The sequence below is a fragment of the Gavia stellata genome, chromosome 21, assembly GCF_030936135.1.
Source record: "Gavia stellata isolate bGavSte3 chromosome 21, bGavSte3.hap2, whole genome shotgun sequence".
NCBI classification, from domain to species: domain Eukaryota; kingdom Metazoa; phylum Chordata; class Aves; order Gaviiformes; family Gaviidae; genus Gavia; species Gavia stellata.
The window spans coordinates 15,260,159-15,285,986 of NC_082614.1; the positions used below are offsets into that span (position 1 = coordinate 15,260,159).

Consider the following 25,828-nt stretch of genomic DNA (forward strand, 5'->3'; position numbering starts at 1 on the left):
TGGGTCCTGCCCCCGCTCCGGTGAAACGGGGAACACTGGCTCTGGGGCAGCTGCTGCTCGGGTCTCACCGGTGCCCAGGGCCCTAGCACGGGTGAGGCTGGCCTTGGCTTTTGTCACACATCAGCTCGCTTTTTCCGCACTCTGAAGTGTCAGAAGCTACGTGTGCCAGTGATCACAACTGAGCAGTGGTGCTGCTTCTCCTCTCCTGAAGCTTTTCTGACTTCACGTTTTCCAGAGGGTGTAGTGAGAGGTAAGTCTGGTCAAAAGGACTTAGAACTGTAAAGGTAAAGACTAAATCCGCAAATCATCTGCAAGTAGTGTGCTTATTTGTGCAGAGGCTGCCTGAAGCCAGTGGATGAGGATCATGTTTGTGTATAGATGATTATCATACACTTCTTTTGAAGAAGTAAGCCCTTAGGTGAGTTCATTGTCAAGTATTTATAAAGCTGTTGTTGACTCTGTGCATTTTGTCTTGTTGAGTGGCATTAAATTAGCTTCCAAGTGTCCCTTGTGCCCTTTCCCTCATATCCTTGCCTATAGAATTGTTCTTATATGTTATCTGTAAACAAGAAAATTAAAACAACTAAGATGGGAAAGGGGAGTTGGAGAACAGGGAGTGGAACACAGTAACACACTGATTTTATTCCCCCCCCCCCCGCCTTTTAAAATCTACTTGCGCACATTAGGTTGCGGGCTTTGCCGGAATGATTCGGATATCAATGTGTTTTCTTATTGCAGCCCCATTGGCAACTAACTTTGGCTTTGCCTAGGCTGTATTTTGCACACGCTTCTTTCTATGCTGTTGGGTGCTCTCCTTCCCCTATTAAAGTGTTGGATGCAGGTAGTCAGTTCAGAAGTAATGTAAAGAATTACCCTTGCCTCTACATTTTGGCCACTCTGCTCCTAGTTCCCCAGGTGTTTGCTGCAATGATTCTTTGTTTCCTTAAAGTTACGTTTTGGTAGGTTATAAAAATGTTCAGTGCAAGCCAGTCCTCCAAAGCCCAGTTCCTCGACAAAGCACGCCAGGCTCGGGAAGAGCGGAGGGAGCTGAAGGAGAGGGAGCGTGCCGCAGTTCAGATCCAAGCTTTGATCAGGAGATTTCTCTGTCGATGCCGCCTGCAGAGGGAGATAAGGTGTGGGAAATTGTACCTTCCGCGCTTTGCTCTTATCTGGAGAGGTGTGCTTGATTTTTAACTACTGATGCTCATTTTTCCCACTTTGCTAGGAGAGAAGTGGAGGATTTCTTTGGAGCAAATGAATCTGGCTCGTGTAAAAGAAGTGCTCTTTCTATCTTCAGAATTGCTAGGAAACTACTGTTTGTATTTAATCATAAAGAGGACAAAGAGGTAAGATTGCTGCTCTGACATGCTTTTGTTCTTTTACAGACATATTTTAACATGTTAAATATGTTTAGTTATTTAGTCATCATGTAGGTTCCTGCAATGTATTTAGGCTTCAGAAATGTGATCTCTGCCTCCCTAGTCCTTCTTGGAGAGATCTGCCTGTAGGAATGAAATAGAAGCAGCCTTGAGTTTTTTAGTAGCGGGTCCGTATTCAGGGCATACATAGTTTAACAAATGTCTTTCCTGGTGACCCTGCCAACTTCAGTAATTGAGCAGTGCTTTGTAATTTTGTCAGCTGCATCAGTTCCCCAGGCAGGTACGTTGTGGCAAGCCCACAAAGAGCAGTCCTGGCACAGTGTAGTGTGCAGGCTGTTTGTATCGCAACAGCTTTTCTGACTGTGCCCTGAATTTGTGGTTTCAGAGTGAAGCCCTTTGCTGTAGTGTCTATGAAATGATATTTGCCCCAGGAAACTGTGAGGGCTAATTATAAGGAAAACAGCTGGAAAATGAAAGGCTATATTTAAATTGCAGCAACAGTGCGTGACTTTTTTTTTTTAGCCTCTGTTCATCAAACTCCTCTTCTGTTGATGATGGTGCAAGTACTGCAAATGCAGTTTTCTGTATTTATAGCATAAAAAACCTCGTGTATATTACATATAATTTTTTTTAAGTGCCTGGCATCCATTTGAAGTTCTGCATTACAGTAATTGGGTGCATTGCTGAAATATATCTGTTCTACTTCCTCTTCTCCCTCCCCTTCCAGCGGCAGGTCAGTCCCTTGCTGGGCCGAGGACTAGGCTGTGCTCTTTTCCACTCTTTCTGGACAGTGCTCTCAGTTAGGATAACCACAGCAGCCAATTCTGTAGCTCAGAATGGCTTTGTAACTTGCAAGCATGTGACAAATGCAGCTGGACTGAAATAATAATTAAGGAGTTCTGGACGTGATAGCCAAGTTCTGCTGAGAGCCCTGATGGTCGGGAGTTTGGAACACACTGCTGCACTCGTTAGCATTAAACTCTTCCAGCTGAACCCCAACAGGAAGATGCTTTTCGTGGCTTCAGCCCATGCTGTTGAGGGAGGCAGTTTAGCAGGGAAGGCTGAGAAATTCCTCCTGTTGATGAGCACTGTGTTCAAGGAGGAAACTCCTCTGCATCGCTGTAGCATGATGTGGAGATGCCCTCTTGGGGAAGGAGCCATCAGCACTGTCTGTAGGGAATATTTTTGGAACATTTGTTTTGTTGCGGAGGTATCTTGCTCCCTCTGCTGAGCTGTTCCTAGTGCTTTTCCAGTATAGCCCTTCCTATAGTTAGAACTAATGCCACCTTTGTTTTTTCTCCCAGGGATTTGAAAAGCTGTGCCGGTGTATTCTTAATAGTATGGATGTTGAGAATGAGCCCAAGGTCAGCAGGATGGTTTTTTCTTTGGGGCTGGGAGGGTTGTTTGGGTTTTTTAATTCTATGTGTGGGGATTTAGGTTGGTGATACTTGAATTTTTAGCTTTCAGGAGCCCCTGAACACGGCTGAGATTCCATGGTGAAAGTTTGGACAAGTTTTGTAGCATTCCTCTGATATTTTTACTCTGTATCCAGCTACAGGAGTTAAAGGGCACTTTCTTTCTGTGGTGGGTGGTATGCTTTGACCAGTGAATTCTGGGGAGAGAAATAACTTGGTTCTGCTGCTGAGTTGAGTACGGCACTGACGAGGTCGTTTTGTTACAAAGCTTCTTGGTAATGTATTCTGCCAATCTGTAGCACAAATACTAATCACTGCTCCCGTTTGTATCCTGCCTTTCTCAGGTGTGGTATGTGTCACTGGCACTCTCCAAGGATCTTACGCTCTTATGGATCAAACAGATCAAAGACATTTTGTGGTTTTGCTGTGAATTTCTCAAGCAGCTTAAGGTATGAAACATTTTCTTTGTGTTTTGTCTCCCTGCATTTAACAGTTCTGTAGTTTGGCACAAAGCTAATTTGATTTATTAACATCGGTGTTTGTTATCGCAGCCTGATATATTACAAGACTCCAGACTGGTCAATTTGCACCTCACAATGCTCATCACCTTCACAGACACTTCTACGTGGAAAATCCTTCGGGGAAAAGGTTGGTTCGATACTTTAAGCCACTGATCTGGGATGTGCTATTAAAATCTACTGAATGCTGTTTCTGCACCTTGTCTTCTCCCTGTGCTTACCACAAAGATTCATTATGTTTCTGTGCTAGTACAAAGCGTAGAATGGGCAGCAAGGATTCCCTTGAGATTAAACAGGCTATTTCCCTTAGAACAGTGACAGTTACAACATTTTTATAATGCTCCAAAATCTCAGATGCAAGAAGTGTTCAGAGGATAACGGAATGTGATTTTTAGCGCTGGGGTTTTGTAGGAAATACACATAGAAAAGGTAGACCAGTATCGGGAGGAGATACGACTCTTACACCTTAAACAAGACTTCATGTGAAATGCTGCTAAAATGGTGGGCTTGCATATAAGGGCAAGGACTTTGTGCAAGAAGGGCTTATGAATTGACAAACTGTTTTATAGTGTGTAAGGAAGTAAAGAGCGGAGCTGTGATGCTGATTTAGTAACATCAGTGTTTTAACCCGGAAGGTGAAACGCTGAGGCCTGCCATGAACCACATCTGTGCAAACATCATGGGACATCTAAATCAGAAGGGATTTTATTCTGTGCTGCAGGTCAGTCTCGGGCTGATACAGTTATGTCTTCTCTTTATTCAAAACAAGCCCCAGTCCTGCGCTGTGGTCCTTGTTCTGAGGAAACTTTCATGATCTCTGTGGTGGTGTATCAGGGAGAAGCTGGTTGTGGAGCGCTAGTGATTTGTGTGTGGTCATATTTTTCTTCAAAGCACTTGAGACCAAATACGCCATCTCCTTTTTGTTGCTATTGCTGATTCTAAATCCTACTTAATCATCTCGTAATGAGAGGGACAGAAAGGACTCTTGAATATTTTTCCAAACTGCCATTTTGTATGTATTTGATCTGTTTACTGTTCTGTATGGGAAGGGAACTGATGTAATTTTTCTTAATCTTTTAAATGAGAATGATATTAGCAGGCAGCTGTAAGCCTTGCCTGTTAATTTTAAAAGGCCTGGGAACCCTGAGTACAGGTCCTAAAGAAATAAGTACTGTAGAGTGTATGATGTGATTGCAGTTTCTCTGTTATGCCATTATTAACCTGAAGCCCTTCTAGTTCTGCCAGATGACTTGTAGTAGCTGGGTTTTGTGTTGCTTTGGTGTTGTTCGTTTTTCTCTGCTTTGAAAATAAACATGATGTCTTTCAGGACTAATCATAATCTTCTTTTGAGTACTATAGGGGTGGAGTTTTTTATTTTTTAATTTTTTTTTTCATTCCAGATTTTGCTAACTAATGGCTTGGCAAGATCCAGACCTTCCTTGTCCAAAGGCTCTTTAACTGCCATCTTCTCTCTTGCATTGCGGTAAGGCAGCCAGAGCAGCTTGGGATGATATGCAGCCAAAGTTTTCTTTATTGTGTTTTTTGAAGACTTCTCATTCTGCCAGTCTCTTTGTGCCATTGAGAGTATCATCCTCATGAAGGAAGCTGCTTTAGGCAAATAGCTCACTTTCCTGTCACCCTTTTTCAGATCAGAATGTCCTTAAGTCAGTAACTAGTGTTAGTATGAGCCTAGACTTTGGAGTGCAATTCCAGTTCAGAGTACAGGATCTGTATGTCTTTCTGTTGAACCACCAGAAGGGGTTGGAGTATGGTTGTGCCTCTTTACGATGAACTGCTGAGGCAGATGTACCTGTTACTCAATTTGCACAGGGGCAAAGTTTGTCCCTGAAACAAGAGCTGGTTGCAGGTTTTTCTAATAAAATAAAAGTATGCTGTTACCCTGACCTCATGTCTCTTCACTTTGGAAATCTGCAGCCAGTAACGAGCATTCTTTTAAGACTAGTAGTTAATTGTGTGCCGCTTCCCTTCTATAGCTGTCACTGCTGGGATGATGAGGTTGTGATGTTCAGTAGCGTAGTAGTGGATGTCCTTGAATATGTCACTTAACATCTTCCTAAGGAAAACAACTATTTAACTACTGACTTCGTGGTAGTGGGGAGAAGAGGAACTTAGGAGATTAACTACATAACACTTACAGTGCTCTGGGTGGTATGGATGTGCTGCGTAAAAATAAATTATGCTGTGAACTGTTTGGCTTGTATTCCTTTGAGTCATAAGCAATTTTGTGAACTTGCTATGATAACAGACGTGTAAGTGAATGTTCTTTTTCCATTGATGCTTCCTGACGAGGGTAGAATCAGCAGCCAGTTCTGAATGGCTTGGTTAAAGACTGCGTCTTACTTTGCTAGGTCAGGTTCCTTGCACTGATATATTTTTCTCTCTGTAGCCCTGTGGTTGCTGCGCAGTTTTCAGACAATCTGTTGAGGTCATTTCTGATCCATATCATGTCTGTGCCTGCTATAATGACTCATCTTGCTACTCTAACACCTGAGGTAAGTGGGTGATGTAGTAGTACCAAAAATCCACTAAATATCACGTAAGGCCACTTGTTACTCCATTTTATCGGCTCTTGGAACAGAGCATAGGCACTTCTCTTTGCCAGTTTCAACTCTCTGTTGTGGAAGCACTTGATCCTTGCACCCTCCGGATACTTTGGGTTTCTAACACCGCAGACGTTATTAGCACCTGTGGGATGATGGGCTGAACTGCCCTAACATAAATAAATCCATAAAATAAAAATAAAGGCATATGTGACACACAGCTTGAATTTCTGCATGTCCTTATTCTTCCATTTCTGTAACCATAGACAGAGCCATAGCAAAAATGAGCCTGTTGCATGGCATAGGATCTGTGATGGTAACTAGTAGGCTGTCCACTAATCTAATTTAATTTGACTGCTCCTCTGTGTAGCTTGGTGCAGACAGGCAAGTTTTGTGCCAAATGGGGATTCTGTGTTCTTGCAAACAGACAGTTGCAAAGGTCTGTCTACAACTAGAACATGGCCTATTCACCTGCAAGGTTTTTTATTTCCTAGACCAGCTTCATGTCAAACACTCTCTCCAGTGCAACAGTCTCAACTTGCTGCTTTATTTGGAAAGAAAAGATAATCTGAATTGCTGATGGCAGATCAGGTGTGGTTGTTCTGTGTGGCGCTTTTCAGCCTCACTGACAGTTAAATTCTGTCTTTCAGCGTCTGGCAGTGATAGAATCTCATGATCTTTTCCGCAAGTTCATCCTATTTTTAAGTCATGAAGCACAATGCCGAGATGTCTGCGTGTGCCTAGAAGGAAGTCACACTCTTTGTTTGTTAGGTAAGCGCCTGTAACACTTCCTTTTTACTGGGCTGGGAAGAGAGTCTTGAGTCAGATCTTTCTCCGTGGGTCAGAGCTGCCTCCAACTCATTTTTTTAATCCTTATTTAGATAGTTTCTAAATAATTGAGATACAGTTTGGGATATTGCAGACATGGTTTAAGGCCCTTGCAAATGGAGGAAGGGTCAGAGACTTGCTCTTGTACACATGTCATCATACCTAAGCTGTGAAGTATTATCTCCACTAGCTTTTCACTTGGACTCTGAGAAAGTCTTGCAGTGTAGCAGACTTGAATCTAACTTCCCTAAATGGATATGCTACTGAAATATTTAAGTTCACATTTCTGTAAAAGTAACAAGAGGAACAGCTGGGACTTGGGAATAAACATGGATCGTCTGTAGCTTCTAGTACTTTGTAGAAGGTGTTGGTGGGATACAGATGAGAAGACGGCCAAAGTGACGTGCCACCTTAGTGGTTGATGTGTGCTGGAAATGGCTTGCTGCAGGGTAGCCTCTAATAGTCGTTCTTCACAGAAATCCTCTCCTGGACTTGAAAAGGGGAGTGAGTTCATTTTGTCTGTAATGTCTGTAACCACTGTCCCACAGCATCTGTTCCTCTTTTAAGTCTTGCTGTGCTGGTCATTCTGCCAGGTAATCTTGTGTACTTGGGCTCCTTGAATGATAAAGTTCTTGAGGAGGAGACAGCTCATTTTGTGGGTGTGCTCATTCACATGCTCTCCTACTGCCAGAAGTACGTTTCACAAAAGAAATCCAACCTCACCCACTGGCATCCTGTTCTGGGCTGGTTTTCACAGACTGTGGATTATGGGTAAGTGAGGAGGACCTTATGGTGATAGATGATTAAGCCTCTCTTTATGTTTTTCCTTTTTTTTAATATGGCAGTGTGTTTTATGTTTTGAGATGAACAGTGTGACCCTATTCAGAAAAACTTCTCAGATATTTCAGGTTATATCTGCGCAATATAAACTGCAGCATTCATACACAGACTATTACATGAGGAAATTAATTTAGTATAGTTGACTGGTGAACGGTGGCCATACTGGTACACTCGATACAGGACCTGTATATCAGCTGTTCCTATGAGGACCGTTTGTAGCGTGGGTGCATGCTCCATTTTGACTATGAGCTAAATGTATCAAAGTATCACTGTCTGGTGTTTTATTCCAGCCTGCCTTCTAACATGTCCCTCTGACTTGTCTTTCAGGTTGAATGAGTCCATGCCTCTGCTGACAAAGCAACTGCAGCATCTCTGGGGAGTCCATATGATCCGCATCCTCTTCAGTGATGTGCTCAGCAAGAAATTGCTGGAGAATCAGGAAATAGCTCAGCTGCCAACACAGCCAGTTTCCCCTCAGAACAGCCTTCCTATGAAGAGTCAGTTCTGGAGAGTTGCTTGTGTGTGTGTGTGTGTGTGTACATACATGTCTTTCTCTCTCACAGACTCATAGGGCTTCGGCTTTTCCACTTATGCTAAAAGCTTTGAGTAATTACTTGCAGCAGCTGCTGCTGCTTAGGTAGGGATATGGTCTCTCCTATTTGTAATTCCTGCTCAGAATACCTCTGTGACCTGGGGCAAGTCTCTGACTTTGGTGCTGTGAAAATATTTGCTTATTTTAGCAGTTTTTGTCATTGTTTCTCAAGTAGCTGAAGTGCTTACTGCATATATTAGTACTTCCCAAGGCAAGATGGGAGGCCCAGCTTCCCAAGTGGAAAGCAAGGTGAAGCTGGCTCATAGACCTGGGATGTGGTGATTCTGCAGAAGAGTATTTGGAGTAAAACAGCTGTAATCTAGATATTTTCTAGCTACTGCCCATAACACTAAATACTGTGGTCATTAGTTACTGCAGTTCTGATAAGGTTTTAAGCTCTAGAGTAATGCCCCCACCGAAATATTCTCCTGCATTGCTAGCAGCTGTACAGTGTTCTGCCAGAAAAGTCCACCAAAACCTACTGTCTGTGGAGTGACTTAGTCTGCTTAAAATCCTCGTTATCGCGTGACTGCCAAGTGGCTGAGAATAAGAAATGGTTTGGAATAGCACTTCTGTCTCCTGAGCCAACATCTCATGTACTTCTCTGTCACCAGATCTTTTCAAGAGAGCTTTCCAGAAGTCTGCATCTGTCCGCAACATTCTCAAGCCTGTTGGGGGCAAGCGAGTGGACTCAGCAGAAGTGCAGAAGGTGTGCAGTATCTGTGTCCTGTACCAAACCACACTCACAACGCTAACGCAGATCCGCTTGCAGATACTTACAGGTCAGGGCACTGTGTTTTTCAAATCACTTAATGTGGAGAAAAAACAGGTTTTTCTTAGGAAATTCTGTTGACTTGTTGGTAGTTTTATTACTGACAACAGTTTATTGACTGGCTGGGCGGATGGCTTGATCCATCCTGAATCGTACATCTGATCAATAACATTCATCACTTCTTTATCAAGCATTAATTCTCCAGAATACAAATTGAAGCAAGTTTTACTGTAATGAAACCTTGCTTACTCCATATCAAGCTTAAGACTGAGTCAGTGTTTTTGAGAAGCCTAGCAATATTAATCTTTATGTGGTGCAAACACTGAATGCTTTCATACATCTCAAGAACAAATTACCTGTCTTCGGAGTGGATGGAGGAGGAGATAAGTACTGTTTTGGTCTAGTGGCTAGAGCAGAGGAAGGAGTCCAGAGCCTTGGATGCTTTGTTTGTGGCTATAGTGGTGACCACAGGTACAACCCCATTCTTTGTGTTCTCATCTCTAAGATGGCTGTAATGGTGATTGGATCACAGGAATTAATTCTTCTCTAAAGTTGCAAAATAATTAGCGGGAAAGAGCTTCAGGCTTTTAACAATGCCTTGTTAAAAGGTCTTTTCTGCTTTCCTGGTGATTGTACATCTCCTGTTAATGCAGACAGGCTTGGGAGTCAAATGTGATGCTTATGTTCCCTTCAAGTAAAATGTTGCTTTGCAAAAGGATCTTTAGCTCCAAGTCACGTTCGTCTCTTTGAGCCTGCATGAGCAAGCAGGCAGAACAAGCTTTACTGAATGTGCTTTATATTTTTTCCATTGCTAGGCCTCACTTACCTGGATGATCTTTTGCCCAAATTATGGGCTTTTATCTGTGAGCTGGGACCACAGGGCGGGTTAAAACTCTTCTTGGAGTGCTTGAATAACGATACGGAGGAATCCAAGAGGCTGCTGGCCATGTTGATGCTCTTCTGTGACTGCTCCCGCCACCTTATCACGTAGGTAGAAGCAGAGGGTGCTCTCTAGATTTGCAATGTGAAGCTGTTGTGTTCCTTAAGTTTCAAGAGGAATAGTTAAGGTATTGCTGCCTTTGCATAAAGATAACTAGGCAGAGTAAAGCAGCAAGCTTTTCAGATAGAGTCCTGAGAAATAAAGGACTTCAAAAGGACTTTCCCCCTCAGCCGTGTGCTGCTTCAGGAATATACAGCTGGCTGAACTGGTAACAAAATGTTACAGCACTGGCTAGGGAGGGGGAAGAAACATTTCTTCTGCTGCATATGGGCAATAATTGTGTCAGTCCAAAGCAAACACTTTGAGTCCAGATAAACTTTGAGGAACAATGTTATTATACTGCTGCAAGAAAGCTCCCCAGCTTATGCGCTTCTGTTTGCATCTCCTTTGCTGTCTCGCTTGTAGACTTACACAACACAGAGGGTGGGAGAGGGGGTGGAAAATTGCCTTTGCTGGTCAGTAGAGACAGTTTTCTTAGCTTGAATGATGAAAAGGTTTTCTTGGGGATGAGTGCATAGGTCCTTTTAACTATGAAATACTGGCTTTGCTTGTATCTCAGACCTTTCATACTGTCTTCTGTGAGGATCAGATATCCATCAAAATCAATAAATAGGGTTTAGTTGTTTATGACTTTAGATCCTCAGGGGTGTCAGTTGTCATAGAAATAAGAGCTGCTGCTAAAGGATAATGTGCCTTTATGAAAATTTCAAAAGGGAGTTAAATTTACGCTTGTGCATTTTGCATTTGTTTTCTTTGCTAGGATTCTCGATGACATAGAAGTCTATGAAGAGCAGATTTCATTCAAACTGGAAGAGCTTGTTACCATCTCATCTTTTCTGAATTCCTTTGTATTTAAGATGATCTGGGATGGAATTGTAGGTAAGTGCTTTTAGTAGCTCGAGTTGAGCTTACTATTAAAACAACAAAAGGCATTAATTTTGAAATTTGAAGCTTCTGCTAATCATTAGTTTGCACAAAAAAACATGCTACATTGTGTGGCATGAGAATATGTCCCAGTCTTTTGGCGTCCAGATGCCACTATTGTGCTTGGCACCAGATACAGTGTGCTTTTCTATTTCCAATAAGAATTTGTGTAACAGACACGATGGGCATGTTGGTTTTTGCCGGAGACTAAGTTTAGCATGACTGGGCCATCTATTGGACAAGAGTGTAATATAGTGCTTTCACAAAGCAGAGCAGGCTTGCTAGGGTCTCTGTAGATATCTAGTGTTGATCTATATGCTGGTGTAGTTTGGGTACAGCTCAGTTCTGGCAATTAGATGAGATAGTCCATTTCTGTTGTGATGGCTCAATTGGAGCTGGATGAGATGGCTTTGATGTGGCTAAGAGTTTTTTCACTTTGATCAAAGAAGAGACTGACTGTCTTCTGGGAGGCACAAAATCTCTTCCTTCCCTTTGAAGGCAGTGGAGGTTAGGAGAAATACACCTGTCCTCTGTTAGTGCAGGGCAGATAGTCAACATGTTGCTCTTGGACACTCCCGTTACCTAGGGTGCCTGGACATTGCTGCTTTCTTCCTTTTCTTCAGAGAACGCCAGAGGGGAGACCCTGGAGCTGTTTCATTCTGTCCATGGCTGGCTCATGGTCTTGTATGAAAGGGACTGCCGCAGGCGTTTTGCTCCTGAGGACCACTGGTTACGCAAGTGAGTGTCTAGCTCAAGGCAAGGATCAAGTGCAACTGTGTGCTTGTCCCAGTGCACCAGCTCCCCTGTGGGTGGCTGGTTTGGGATCTCGTACTTTAAATTGAGTGCCTCTCATTCTGCCTCTGAGATCAAGGTCAGAACTGCTCCCTATGTTTGCATTTAAGGAGGCGCCTCCTATTGTGCTTCTCTTCTGTGGTGTAAAGATTAGCTGTTGCTCATGGAGGGTGATGCTTTGAAAAGTGACTCAGCACCTAACAGCTTGAGTGTCTCTGGCCTTCTTAGATGTGTACACCTGAGCACTTAAGCTGTCTTTGAAATCATTACAGGTTTCCTCTTTCTCCTACTGCCAGCTATTTACCACACCTGGGCATTTCTCAGGGATCTCTGAATCTGTGCCTTTCTTTGTAAGGGACCTCAAACCCAGTGTGCTCTTCCAGGAGCTGGACAAGGACAAGAAACGAGCCCAGCTGCTCCTGCAGTACATCCCGCATGTCATTCCCCACAAGAACGTGAGTGGGACGGGGCAGAGGGTGGAGGCTGAAAAGCCAGTGACCTGGGTGGCCTGGGATGAAAGGGACATGCATCTTGAGCATTTTGTGATGTGGAGCTTGTGATTGAAATGCCAGTTAAACAAAAGTCTTCTCCTTCCCCCCACTCTTCCCAATATATTTCTTCTAAACTGTCTTGATTTCTCTTGCTGGGAGACAGCTTATTTGTGTGGGCAGCTGCATGGGGTCAGCCAGCAGTGCATGATGTGGCTTTTGAGAAAGTCTTTATGCAGAAAGCAGAGCATCTTTTTGCAGGTAGCAAATCTGCAGAGATGACAGATTTTCATGTGGTGATAGGAAAGGTGCTTTTGTTTTCAGCATTGTCAGTACCCTGTCCCTCCCAAAGCAGAGCTTCAAGGATTTCTCTGCCCCACTGGGGAACAAGGAGGCAGATCCCACTATTTCCAGTGAGTAGGTGACAGTGGCATCTTTGGGCCTAGCTGGGAACAGGACAACCAAGATCTAGCTCTGGGTGTGCGTCAGGGGCATCTGAAAGCCCTGCTGCACTGGAGGATAAGGATCCTTGTGGATGAAGACTTACATTTGTTTTCTTTCTAAGAGGGTGCTGCTTTTCCGAAATATGGTTACAAAGGAGAAGGAGAAGCTTGGGCTGGTTGAAACCAGCTCGGCATCACCTCACGTCACACATATCACTATCCGCCGCTCACGTATGCTGGAGGTGAGTGACTTGGCTTGCAAAAGTCAGCCGACAAGCCAGTAACTTGACCTGATGAGAATGGGGTGTGAATATGTTTGTGTCTTCTCTGTGGGTGCCGAGGGACCCAGTGCCAGTTCTGTCTGCTTGATGTTGCAGGAAAATGCTGGACCTTAGTTTGGTTCAGACTGCTACGAACCTGGAGTTTTGACTAGGAAAAATGCTGGTCTTTTTGGACAAAAAATTCAATGACAAATGCAGATTTCTGTGGTGTATCTGTCTCTGCTGCATGTCTGCGTGGGTGTTTCACATGTCTTCCTGTATGATTGTCCTCTGGCTTTTCTGGTCTGTGTAGGATGGGTACGAACAGCTACGGCAGCTTTCCCAGAATGCCATGAAGGGAGTGATCAGAGTGAAGTTTGTGAATGATCTGGGTGTCGATGAGGCTGGTATTGATCAAGATGGTGTCTTCAAAGAGTTTCTCGAAGAGATAATAAAGAAGGTGTTTGACCCTGCACTCAACTTGTTCAAGGTATGATGCAGGCTGCAGATGCTGGCTGTGATGACCCGTTGCGGAGAGAAACACACTGGTTCACTGTGCTGTCATCTCTGTTTGTGTGCAGACAACCAGTGGTGATGAGAGGCTGTACCCATCCCCAACATCCTACATTCATGAGAACTACCTGCAGCTCTTTGAGTTTGTCGGGAAGATGCTTGGGAAGGCTGTATATGAGGTGAGCCAAAAGTACTGTATTAGGATATTGGCACTGTTGGTACAGCACTGTTCAGGTGCAGTTCTGTGGTGGTGCCCCTTGCCTTTGAGAGCATCTGTCACATGCTTGGGGAGGTGTTACTGAAGAGCTGAGTTTGAAAAAGTGACTTGGATAAAGATACTGATGGTGGAGCAGTCTGGCACTTCTTCAGGCATTATTAAAAATAATCTAGGAGGTAAAACCTGTGACATAGCTTGATTATTCTTCTTGGTGCTGGGGACACCAGCTGGAATAATCTGTTATTTTGGTGTTACACCTTACAAACATCTGTTTCTTGATACCTTACTTAAAGGGGGGGACATGTGGCTAAAAGGAGGATGGGATGACAGAATGACCCCTCCATGTAAGGTAGTTCTTTTAAAGGAAACATGGAGTTCCCCTGTTGCCTTTTTGCACCTGCTCTGCTAATTCATGGATTTTAAGAAGATGTGGTTTTCATAGCTGATTTCAATGTCTTGCATCTTTGCGCTTGTTCCACAACACGTGATCTGCCTGCAGGCCTCATAGGTAACCAGAGATGTTGCACTTAATAAGTATGCGGTGGGACCTTACCTATGCATTCTTGTTGTCTGTAGGGAATAGTTGTGGATGTACCATTTGCTTCCTTCTTTTTGAGTCAGCTACTTGGGCACCACCACAGTGTCTTCTACAGCTCCGTAGATGAACTTCCCTCCTTGGACTCAGAGTTCTACAAAAATCTCACTTCGATTAAGGTTTGAGCCTTACTTTTTCTGTTGTTCAACTCCCTCATCGCTCGCTGCTGCTAGAAATACTTGAATTGCAAATGTGTTTTGGGTACTGATCATCTTTAAAAACACCCTGGAAGTAATTGGTGATTCTGAGGCAGGTGGCAGGTAGCTGTCCTGTCTTTTTACCGGGGCAAGCAGGGATGAGAAAAGAGTCTGAAGGTGTAAACCTGGAACTGGCAATAGGGAAATACCTGGTTTTAGCCTCAGCTCTTGGGCAGTCTCCCCATAACCTAGAGCAACTCATGTATTTGTTATGCTTTGGTGCCTCATGCCTGCTGGGGATCACTTAGTGGGAGGGTAATATGAAAATGCAGAGCTGCTGTTCCTGCTGCTAAACACTGATCTTCTTTCCCTTTCTCTGTTCCTCTAGCGTTATGATGGTGATATCAGTGACTTGGGCTTAACGCTGTCCTACGATGAAGATGTGATGGGTCAGGTAGGCTTTTATTCAATTACTGTGTTGGACCTTATCTCTGCTTTGTTCCAAACACCCTCCTCATGATAGGTGGTAACAAGCAGGGTTCTAGGCACTGATAGTCAGAGTCCACAGCCCTGCTCAGGCAATCCCTGTTTCTCCTGGTTATAACCTAGCTGCTCTGCATGGGAGCATCTCCCTCGCTTGTCTGGCTGATGCCACCAGGAAGAGCCTTTGAAGCACTAAGAGGGATCCTGAGGATCATTGCCCACAGCTGTGGGAAAGCCTGTGGTGCCAGAAGTGGCAGATGGTGAATATAAACAGTCGGCAGCAGAACTAGGTTTGACTCCTAGGCAGAGGTGTCCTAGCTTTTATTAGTATCCTTAGAGCAGAGAAATACACCTGCAGTCTGACTTACCAGCAGAAGACAGTTACTATTCTCTGCTGAGCTTTCTGAGGGCTGGTCTTGAGCATCCAGAAGCTACACAGAGTGCTTTTTACTCTGGTACTTGTGTTTCCGGATGTGTCAGGTGGATGGTCTGTGTGGCCCATCTGAACAAGAATCCTGAGGGGACTGACTAGTAAATGACCTTGTGTTTGATTGTGGTTAGGGCTTAGCTCTGCTCTCCTTTTACAAAAAATGCCTGTGCTGAAAGGCTGGCTCAGCTTCAGAGGTTCTCTGAACTCAGCCGTAGGATTCTGCAGTTTCGTTCAGTATTTAGCTGTGGGCAGAGAATGGCTTTTTCCACAAAAAGGTTGCCTTCTGACCCTTAATTTTTTTTTTTTCCCTAGTGCCAGGATTTTTTATTTTCTAGTTGAAAACCAGTTTTTTTTGCTTTCCCTGCATAACTGGTTTTCCCCTCTTTTAAAAAGAAGAATCTGTGTGAGTAGGGAGGAATTCCTTTTCTTTAAATGTAGCCGTTTTCATCAGGGGAAACTTGAAGTGTGTCAGAAGGTCTCTTGGCCTTGAGAAGAAAAGGCTGTTTGTCAGTCCCTTATGAAGGCTCAAAGGTTCTTGGTTGCACTTGTGCTTTGGGTTCTGTGATGCTGTGTGTGCATAGCTGGAAAATATAGATAGATAAGATAAAAATGCCTTTGCTGTCTGCATATGCTGTTGTTGCTGCTGATTCTGTGGGAAGACCGCAGCTAGCGCTAAGCCTGAGCACTGTTAGCAGTGTAGATCCAGTGGCACAGAGGTCAGAGACCGCTAAGTCATGACGTGTTTATCTGGGGCAGCTTGTCCTTGAGAGCTTTGCACACTGCAGTTTCTTAGTCCTAAGCTGGCTAGTTTGGACCTAGCTTGCGTACGTATGATAGCAGCAATAGCAGTGTAAATGCACCTGCAAAGCTGCGAGGGTGAACGGGAAGACAGCTAAGCAGCGATAAAGCCCTGCTCCGCACAGGTGAGGGGTTGCGCCCACTGCATAGTGGGCTGAACACCTTGCTGCTGCCTCAGCGTTGCTGAGGTTTCAGCTTTGAGGTTTTTTCCACCTTAAAGGTAGGAAACAGCATATGAGAGCCCAGCAGTAAGACATGGAAGGCTGCAGCACTCAAAATTTCAAAATAAACCAGGGGACTTCTGTTTGCCTTGTGCTTCGGCCATGCTGAAGTGGCCAGGTGGGGTTCCTGAATGAACTTGTGCGTCCCTGCTAGGTACGGCTGTGTGTTGGGCACAGAGGAGCTGAACTCATTCCCTGTGCTGGGCTCCCTTCTGACCTTGGAAGTTAGTGGGAACAGAAGCACAGAGGCCACTGTAATATTTGAATAACGACTTTCTGCCTCTTGGTGCAAATATGAGTCATGACTCTGGTGCTGTGGCAAGCAGTCCCTGCTGCTGTCTCTGAGCAGTGCTGTTGGCTGAGCAGCAGGCCCTGGCCTGGCAGGGCCGGGAGGAGGTACTCCCAGCTGTCTCACGTTCTGAGCACTCTCTGCTTTCATGCCTTGAGTGCCCAGCTTGAGGGACAGTGAACTCCAGGGAGCTCTGTCACTCAGGTGGCCCCAGATGAGACCTGTGGCGCAGACAGCTTTGGATTGTGTTGTTAGACTGAGCTATGCGAAGGCTCTGAGCTTGTTCAGCCTCTGGATTCTGGGATTGTGACAGTCCCCCAGGGCTCTTTGAATTGGTTTGTGTGCGGTTCAGCAGTGATGGATCAGACTAGAGAGGAGGCTTCCTCGAAGAAGGGCTGGCTCCGCTGGTGGGAGAGTTCGAGTTCCCTACTGTTCAATTACTGTGTTAATAGTTAAGTGAAACTGGTTCAAGGCAGAAGCAGGATTATTACTTAAATTTTAAATCCTACTGTTTTATTGTAAAAATAAATGTTTTATGGGGAGGTAACAGCTTAGCATGGCATTTCTTTCCATTGTGGTTCCAGGCAGTAATTAGCAATACAATCATTTCTTCCCTCAGCTTGTTTGCCATGAACTTGTTCCTGGAGGGAAGACCATTCCTGTTACCAATGAAAATAAGTAAGTACAGCAATTAGATTTTTAAGGTCACCACTGCAAAATACTTTATTCTAGTTCCTTGGGCTTGCATCTGGAATGAATTGAGATAGATTGGAGTAGAAGGAGCACATAAATATCTTAATAGAATTTACTGGTTACAGTTCATCGGCAGAAATTGTATTAAATTCGATTTGCAAAATAAAAATTGACAATTTACTTCTTGAAACAGCGCTTCTGAGGTCAAAGGCACACAGTCTGTGAGATTCTGCAGGATTTAATGACGGTGATAGATACAGACAGATGGATTCAAAGCAATTCAGGCACACAGTCGTGAACATAGAGGGCACAGATGCTCAAAGACACCTTGGAGCAGACAGATCTTCTCAGAATGATAACATGTGGCAGTTGTATAAAGCACTGTTCTTCAGAAGAGACAGTGGTGAATTCAAATGTAGTCGACAGTCGTACTTTAGTCACAGGAAATCAGAGGAGACACCAAGCCCTGTAGCTATTTTCACAGATAACCGGCTTTTAGATAGTTATCGTAAATGTCAACTCCAGAGCCTGAAAACCAAACCCACCTTTTTGTTCTCTTCATTTTTTTTTTTTCTTCTCTATACCCTTCAGTGATCGTAAAAGCAGGGTAAAATATCTATTAAGCAGATGTGTGTTTGAACTGGTAATCTGGGGGTTGTTCTCTTTAATGGCAAGTGAAAGCTGGATCCTACCTGAGGATTTGTCTTTGTTAGTCGTGCTTTGCAATCCGATGTTCCCAGTCTTTTCCCTTCTTGAGCTCTGACCAGGGAGTTTGCATTTGAAAGGATCTTTCTCTGGCTTCTCAGAAGTCAGCTCAGGGAGAAAGTTGAAAGTCCTGTATGTTGCTCTACTCGCTTACAGCAGAAATTTTGAAGCTTTTGTGCAGATGTGCACACAGATTGGTGTGGGGAGGGAGCAGGAGAAGCGTTATAAGTGGAAGCAATCGAGAAACAGAAATCTATCAATTCTGGCAATGTAGAAATCTGTCTGTTAATGGTGGAGTGAGGTTACCTAGCTGAAAACCCAGTCAATGTGATTGTGGTGGTGTCTGCCTTAGGAGCTGATGAAGAAGAATCAGCAAGCTCGGTTGTTTTGACTGTTGGTGAGAAGAGGAAGCCTGATGGTGCCTCCCTCTAATAAACAGTGCACCTCTTCCATACTCCCAGGATGAAGGTGGAAATTTCCTAAGTGTTTTTTGGTGTGTTGATTCTCCAGCCATGGCTTTTGGTGCAGGCAGCATCAGAGCCCAGACAGTTGTTTTGCAAACCTGGAGGAGTGCCTGTGACTGGGGATCTGATCCTTTAAAGAGGAGTTGGACGCATGCTCCCCTCTGTGAGCTGCTGTCCGGCCAAGGTTGATCAAGTGATTATTAGAGCCAGCTAGTCCCTGGCTTGGGAAGGAGCTCTAAGAAATGAGCAGACAGTCCCAGAGGCGGGGCATGGGGGGCAAAGTCCGGGCAGAAGAACAGCCCTTTCTGCTTAAATAAAGAGCAGGGCCCTGGAGGGGAAAGTATAATGCATCTCCAGGCAGTGCTAGTCCCTTCAGGCTGGAGAGGCAGGTCAGCAACCTTGTTCCTGCACCAGCGAGGTGGTTGTCCCTTGCTGCTCCGGCTCCCTCACTGCCGCCTTCCCTGTCACACACAGGATCAGCTACATCCATCTCATGGCTCACTTCCGGATGCACACTCAAATCAAGAGTCAGACAGCAGCGCTCATCAGTGGATTCAGGTCGATCATTAAGCCTGAATGGATTCGTATGTTTTCTGCACCAGAGTTGCAGCGGCTGATCTCCGGTGACAATGCTGAGATTGACCTCGAGGACTTAAAGTAAGTGAGCAACTTGGTCTGCTGGTCTTCTTGCTCAGCAAACCAAGCCATTTCACTACAGAGCTATTTGGAGGTTTGCAGGCGACTGACTCTTTCACAACTTTCTGCTCCTCCTAATTGAAATTTGAGGAGCAGACAGAAACGAGTGGAGTTGAGGAACATGTTCTGTAAAGCTAAATTGGAGAAAGTACTAATGAATGGGAAGGGCCGTTTCTTCCAGTGGTTCCTGAGAGCAGAATTTCTCTCTGCCCTTCCCTTTTCTCTGATCAAGTGCCCAGTAAGCATTGTTGGGGACTCAGTACTGGCAGAGGGAACCCTGACTTGCAGCAGGTATTGATCCTTCCAGCACTTGTCAGCTGGCAGCTGTGACCCTCCTACTGCAGCGGGACACAAGCCTGTCACAACCTTTCTCTCCCCAGAAAACACACGGTGTACTACGGGGGCTTCCATGGGAGCCACCGGGTCATTATCTGGCTGTGGGACATCCTCGCCAATGACTTCAGCCCTGAGGAGAGAGCCATGTTTCTCAAGGTAAATGCTGTCGTTTCAGCCCAACCTGCCATTTGGGGTGGTTGGGCCAGTGCTGTTCTCCTCCTGCTAGCTGGGTGCTTTCTGCACCAACAGAAGGAGTGTCAGAATGCTTGATGCCTTAAAATCAACATCCTGCTCCCCTGCAGAAGGGCAGCCGTGGAAGCAGAGTTCTTATAAATGCTCTTGTGTCACCATGAATAGTCCTGTTTTCAAAGGCTAGAAGAGCTGTGCACTAAAGCTCAGCAGTATTGTACTGGGGGGTGCTCAGATGCCAGTCCAAGCAGCTGTCTGCTGTGACTGCTGTTAGCCGCATGTCTGTTATAGCCAGGCTGCTCCCCCTGCTGCTGTCTTTCACCGTCCGTCACTTTTTCAGTTTGTTACCAGCTGCTCCAGGCCTCCACTTTTGGGCTTTGCCTACCTCAAGCCTCCTTTTTCGATCCGCTGCGTGGAAGTCTCTGATGATCAGGTAGGCATCCTGCTTGCTCGTGTCTGATGCATTCCCTGCCAGGCCTCTGGCAGCCTCCTTCCCTGCCCAGCTTCCTCATCTCTGTCTGACCAGGAAACTCCAAGGCATAAAAATATATGCTCTATAGGGCAAGGTGAAAACAACCTTACACTAATAGGATGCATATGGCTGCACCTACCTCCTTGCACACGCAGCAGCGCTTGGACTCTTTTTGCCTGTCTCCAGGGTTGTGTTTTCTCCTCGGGACCTCCCTGTGCCCCATGCCTCTGATCCTGCTCCCCTGTGCACCCTGCGAAGGGACCCTGCATGTGTAACGGCAGTTGCAGTTACAAGAGGAGCTTGTTTCTAGTTGTGGGGGACAGGGCTTTGAGGTTTGACTCTCCCTGTTCCCAGCAGACGGGTTTTGTGTTAGCACCTCTGCCTGGTGTATAGGCACCCTGCTTGGAAGGAGCACAGCAGAGAAGTGCAAGGGTGATGCATTTCTGCCCTGTTCCAGGACACCGGTGACACGCTGGGCAGTGTGCTACGGGGCTTCTTCACAATCCGCAAGAAAGAGCCAGGCGGGCGTCTCCCAACCTCCTCTACGTGTTTCAACCTCCTCAAGCTTCCCAACTACAGCAAGAAGAGCATCCTGCGGGAGAAGCTGCGCTACGCAATCAGCATGAACACTGGCTTCGAGCTGTCCTAGTTGCCATGGCCCTGGACTCGGCAACGGGGGCTCTCAGAGCTGCTGACTGCTGCTGGAGGTGGAGGCCTTCATGCACAGAGGGTGGATCAGCTCCACAGGAGCTGACTGCTCACTCGAGGGCTGGAGAGATGCAGCTGATAATAGAGGTTTACAGGGAAGAGCTTCTGGGCTAGACAGGGCTGGCTCTTCTTGGGCACTTCTCCAGGATGAAGGAGGTGATGGGCCTGACCCAATACACTTCACTTGACACCCACGTAAATCGTCTTTAAAAGCAAACCCCAGGGGAGCATAAAAGGAACTTTAAAAGTGCCAGTCAGATTAGTGACCATAATACCCCCCAGCAGGCTGTGCAGTCTGGGCAGCTGCTGCTGTGGGAGTGTTTCTTTTTCCTTTCCCAGGAGATGGTCCAGTTTCTTACTGGGTGGAAGTCAGTCTGCGGGAAGCTGCACAAAGGCAGAAACATGACAGAGCCCACAAGGAGATGAGCACGAGGCTGCAGCGTTGGATGTGCCACAAATGGGCACTTCACTCAGGACGGGTACTGTGCAGGGGCTTCCTGATGCCCTTGCTCTGCGCAAGGCCCTTGCGTTTGTCTCGGAGAATGAACCACTGGCCCAGCCTCGAGAAGCAGCAGGTTAAATGCAAGCAGATGGACCCTGCCATTCTCAGGAAGGCTTCAGAGTGCTGTAGGTTAAGAGCTCAAGCAGCAGGCGTGGGGGTCAGCATGCTGAGCCAGCTGTGCCTCTGCCAAGCTCTTGACAGAGCCTGTGCTTTGGACAAAAGTGGTTGTTGTCTGAATTTGCTCAGGAACAGAGAAGGTTTAATTTTATTTAGTTTCCAGAGGACAGGAGCTGGCACACAGCTCGGGCAGCCCTCGCTCCCCAGCACCGTGCTCAAGTGGGGCAGGTGCCCCCTGCGCCCTCCGGAAGGGGAACGTGTTGAGGTGCTGAGAGCCCTCTGGAAACCTCCGCTGGCAGAATTCCTCTTATTTGGATAGAAGTTTCACTTTCTTTGCAGGCCCTTTTGTTAGGGAGATGTGCTGTTTCCAACCAGGACTTGGCCTCTGCCAAGTCACATTTGCTTTGTTGCCAAACTATTTATTTTGGTCGTTTTGTCTCTTTCTGGCCTTATTTTTAACAGTTGGTGTTTGCCTGTGGCAGGCAGCTTTTTCAGGTGGTTCTGAAAGGCAGGGTGGGAGTGGGGGGGGGTGTGCACGTGTGTGTTGGGAAGGTGTGGACCCTTCCTGCCATTTCTAATCAAGTCCAGAGCCTGACTTGTAAAGTGTCTCTGCAGCTCCCCAGCCTTGGTCCCTCATGCTGCTGCAGGTCCTGCCTCAGCCCGGGCCAGGTGAGAGGAGAGACTGCCGTCTCCTGCCCTGCTCTGTCCTTGCTGGGTTTCTGGCACAAAGGAAAGCCATGTACCTTCTCCTGTTCGGGACAGGATTAAAAACCAGTCACCTTCTCCCCTTCCCCTGTTGCTGCTCACTAATAAAACAAGCTCCCTCAGAGGCTGCTAGTATCTCCCCTGGACTTCCTTTCCCCTCCTTTACCTTCCTGTGGCACTGGCGACCCTCACCCTGCACTCTGGCCCCTCTGCACCATACGGGCGGATCGGATTGGAGCCTTGCGGCACAAGTCAGCTCGCAGCCGCCGCTCTGGTGCGAGGCTGCCGTACCCTACCTCATCCTCTGGCTTGCCTTGGTCCATCTCACAGGGGTTCGCGTCCCCAGGCGTGCTCAGTGCAGCACAGATCTCCACACAGAGAAGGCTCCCCGGGCTCTTTGGAAGACCCTCTTAACCACGATACGTTGCACATCTCACACAGACCAGAAAATACTTGGCACCATTCAACCAAGAGTATGGAGATGGCCTTTGCTTCATCTTTCTCTTCTGTCTTGCTTCAGCTGGTTTTCAGAGAAGTAACCCTTTTTTTAGAACCAATGCCTGGAAACGCATCTGGAAAACAACGTCGGGAGCATTTTTCTATGTCAACTCGGTAATATTAAACAGGGGTGACTGGAAGTGTTAGTGGGGACAGGAGTGTCTGCATTCAGAGGATTCAAGATACTGGACTATGAGGCCAGAGAAATCAAAGATGATAGTGAATTTCTCTTTTTAATTTTTATTTTATGTAGAGCATTTCAGCATTAACCAGTTGTCAGCCGTGTAGTTGAGAGGTTTAGGCACTGACTTTGTACCAAACATAGTTTAAAATAGCAAACAAGATCTCTTTTTTTTCTTCTAGGGAAATGCAGTGTCTAAATAGAGCACAATGATTGTTCAATGAAGTGAGTTGTTGAACACAGTGAAATAAAATCTTTTCTCCCTTTTTTTCCTTCATTCCTCAGGAGTACAATTCCTAGAACAGATCTTAATGGAGACTTAGCTAGGTCCCTCCAAACCTGGAAATATTGCACTACGAGACACTACATCCAATTTTGTAGCTAGCGTATAAGACGTGATTGTCTAGCAAACGCCCCGGGGGCTGTGTGTGCAACAATAATATTTCTCGAGTAGCTGATTTCTGTATGACTGGGAGGCTTTAATACGTTTTTACCTGAGCAGAAGGCTGCGAACATGTATCGGTCCTTGCTCACACTGCTGTATTCTGCACGGGTGTTCTTTGTAGGGCAGGGATGGTTTTGCCACAGGAGATTAATGACTATTTTTTTCTATAGAAGACTCGCTGCTGTGGAGACCTTGGGTACATCCCTTGTATCAGAAATGCAGGGAAGAGAAAAATAAACCTGGTATGAGTAAGACAATTGGATGTCTCCTCTTCCTTTCCCTGGGTGTAACGCTCCCGCTCAGAGCACGCAGCAGAGGGGAGAGCAGAGCTTTGGGGTACGGGTAGCTCTGCCAAGAGGCTGTGAGGCAGGGGATGGCGGCTGACAGTCCCTTGGAAATCCCTTTTGTCAGGCTGGTTCCTGGTGCGTGTCCTGAGGGCTGAGAGGTGGGCTATTTGGGGTGCTACTGATGGTGATATGAGTGCCTCTGAGCCCAGAGAGACCTGGCAGGGTTGTTTGAAGCAGGATTTGTTCTTCTGTCTTGAAATATGCTTGGAGAAATCCTGTTTGGTGATGTGGGGTGCTGTGACTTTGGTCCTTGGTACCTTCGTGAGAATATAGGCGCCCCTTAGATGTAGGGAGTGATGAGCCTGGCCCAGGGCAGGGGCTGGAGTTAGCGGTGCTCTGTGCATGTCTCTGGTCAGCTGGGAACGGTGGATTGGGCCACTGGTGGAGAGGGAACCAGACTGGAAAGCCAGGCAAGATCCCCCAGCGTGGGAGAGCGAGTCAGCGTGTGTCCCCGTGCACTCGGTGCAGATGCCCCATCGAGTGAGTGCTCTTTTCCAGGAGCTCTGCTGCAGGCAGAAGCTGGAGGTTGGTGGTAAATCTGTCTGCCCTCACAGGCCCTGCTGCGAGAGCCAGGCCTGGGTTTGGGCGGCCAGCGGGGCCAACTCCGGATCTTCGCACCAAGGAATCCGACACCTCTTGCTTCGGGAGGGAGCAGAAGCATAGGGAGCGGTGGGTTTGTGGGGCAAGGCTGTGCTTTGTGTCTCAGAAGCTGCCCTAAGGACCAGCCGCTGGAGCCAACATGGGGTTTGTTGTTAATATTATTATAATACAGGCATCATGTTTCTCCCCTCGCCCAGCTCTGGGAGCATCCTTGTAGGAGTGAGGAGCTGTGCCTGCAGCTGCTGCTCCAGCTTTCCCCCCCCCGGTTCAGTTTGGTGCGTGGCAGCGTAGCCCTTCGCTGACCTGCTCCCCCGGCTCCGGAGCCGCACCGCAGCCCTCCCTACCCGATCTCACTGCGCCGATTGTGCACGCTGGCCCCGGGAGCGCGGCGCTCGGGCTTCGCTGGGGAGAGGGAGCTCGGTGGGAGCGAGGGAGAGGGCTCCCAGTCAGTGTGCAAGCGCCATTGTTTTGACACGGAGGCATATGGCGCCGTCAGAAACAGCAAAAAGAAACCCCACAGCAGATGCTGCCAAGGCAGAAAGCTGGCAGCAAACAGCCAGGCCTGCAAAATGCCTGCTTTGCCGTCGTCGCATGGCAGGCCAGCGTGGCACGGTCTTGCCAGGGCTGGCTCTGCGTGTGCCGCTGCACCTCAGGGCTGACCGAAGATGAAGTCTGACCGTGGCCGAGGCACTTGCACCACGCGCACACTGGGCGCTGCCGGGTGCGGAGCTGGGAGGGATCGCCGGAGGCTGGCGCTCCCGCAGCAGTGGTGCGGCAGGGAGCGGTGCTGGGGTGTCCCAACCGCGGTGGGTGCTGTGGGGGCAGGCCCTGGCCGGGGACACGCCACTGCTGCTGCAGTGCAGGCACAGCTGTGTTTTGGGAGCCAACAGCTCTTCTCGCTGCTGCTCTTCTGCTCCTGCAGACTGTCCCAAGCCCCTGACCCACGCCCCAGACTGGTATTCCCTCCATTTGATACCACTGTTTTGCACAACCTCTCGGCCTGCGCTCCATGCTGGGGCTGGCTGCAGGTTCAGGCGGAGAGGGAGGAGGAGGTGTCGAGCTCTGGTCTCCGCATCCCCGAGCAGAACGAGATGAGGTATTCCTGCAGCTTATTTTTTGTGTTTGCTCATGTTTCCCGAGACATGGAGCAGCTCCTGCAGCGCGTTAGTGACCTGACGGGCTGATGGAGTGGTCAGATCTACGTGACACTGGCTTGGCACCGCTGCCTCCTGGGTGAGTGGTACTTAACTGGCTGTTCAGAAATGCGCTTTTGTGTTTAATTCTTTGATATTGACCCTGTGCAGCTTCACCTTCGCCCTGGGGAGGGTTGGAGCACCAGCTATCTCATTTGCCTCTCCGTGCACGCCCTGCGGAGCAGCTGTAGAGGGGACGGGGCACAGAGGTGGGCACTTTCTGCCAGGTTGCAGCAGAGGTAGAGCTGAGGGACCAAGACAGCCCTTTCCTCAACGCAAATGGGCTGAATCAGCTTCTGTCTGACGCAGAGGCGGTGGCTCTTACCCCGGGGTGCCATAACTGCATGCCTGCCCTTTTCTAGCCAGGTCTTACCTTGCTGTAGCACAAGCTGTTTGGGTGGGGAGGGTTTTTCTTTGACCCCTGCCAGGCGAAATGGGTATTTTGGGGGGCCTGCGACTGCAGAGGACTTGACCTGATGGCA

The 25,828-nt window shown here is 47.0% G+C and overlaps 1 protein-coding gene across 1 annotated transcript; it reads left to right on the top strand.

Moving 5' to 3' along the window:
- Positions 1-206: 206 nt before the first annotated feature.
- On the top strand, positions 207-21,874 carry UBE3B (ubiquitin protein ligase E3B). The gene is made up of 28 exons (XM_059827452.1): positions 207-250; positions 336-418; positions 964-1,133; positions 1,226-1,346; positions 2,684-2,743; positions 3,139-3,243; positions 3,346-3,442; positions 3,948-4,033; positions 4,713-4,795; positions 5,720-5,825; positions 6,524-6,644; positions 7,295-7,472; positions 7,869-8,038; positions 8,748-8,915; positions 9,721-9,892; positions 10,666-10,784; positions 11,453-11,567; positions 11,977-12,076; positions 12,675-12,794; positions 13,126-13,302; positions 13,394-13,504; positions 14,119-14,256; positions 14,663-14,728; positions 17,115-17,173; positions 18,832-19,014; positions 19,434-19,545; positions 19,919-20,011; positions 20,508-21,874. Exons 3-28 carry the CDS (start codon positions 973-975, stop codon positions 20,697-20,699), a joined length of 3,213 nt encoding a protein of 1,070 aa, XP_059683435.1. The 5' UTR covers positions 207-250; positions 336-418; positions 964-972; the 3' UTR covers positions 20,700-21,874.
- Positions 21,875-25,828: the final 3,954 nt, after the last annotated feature.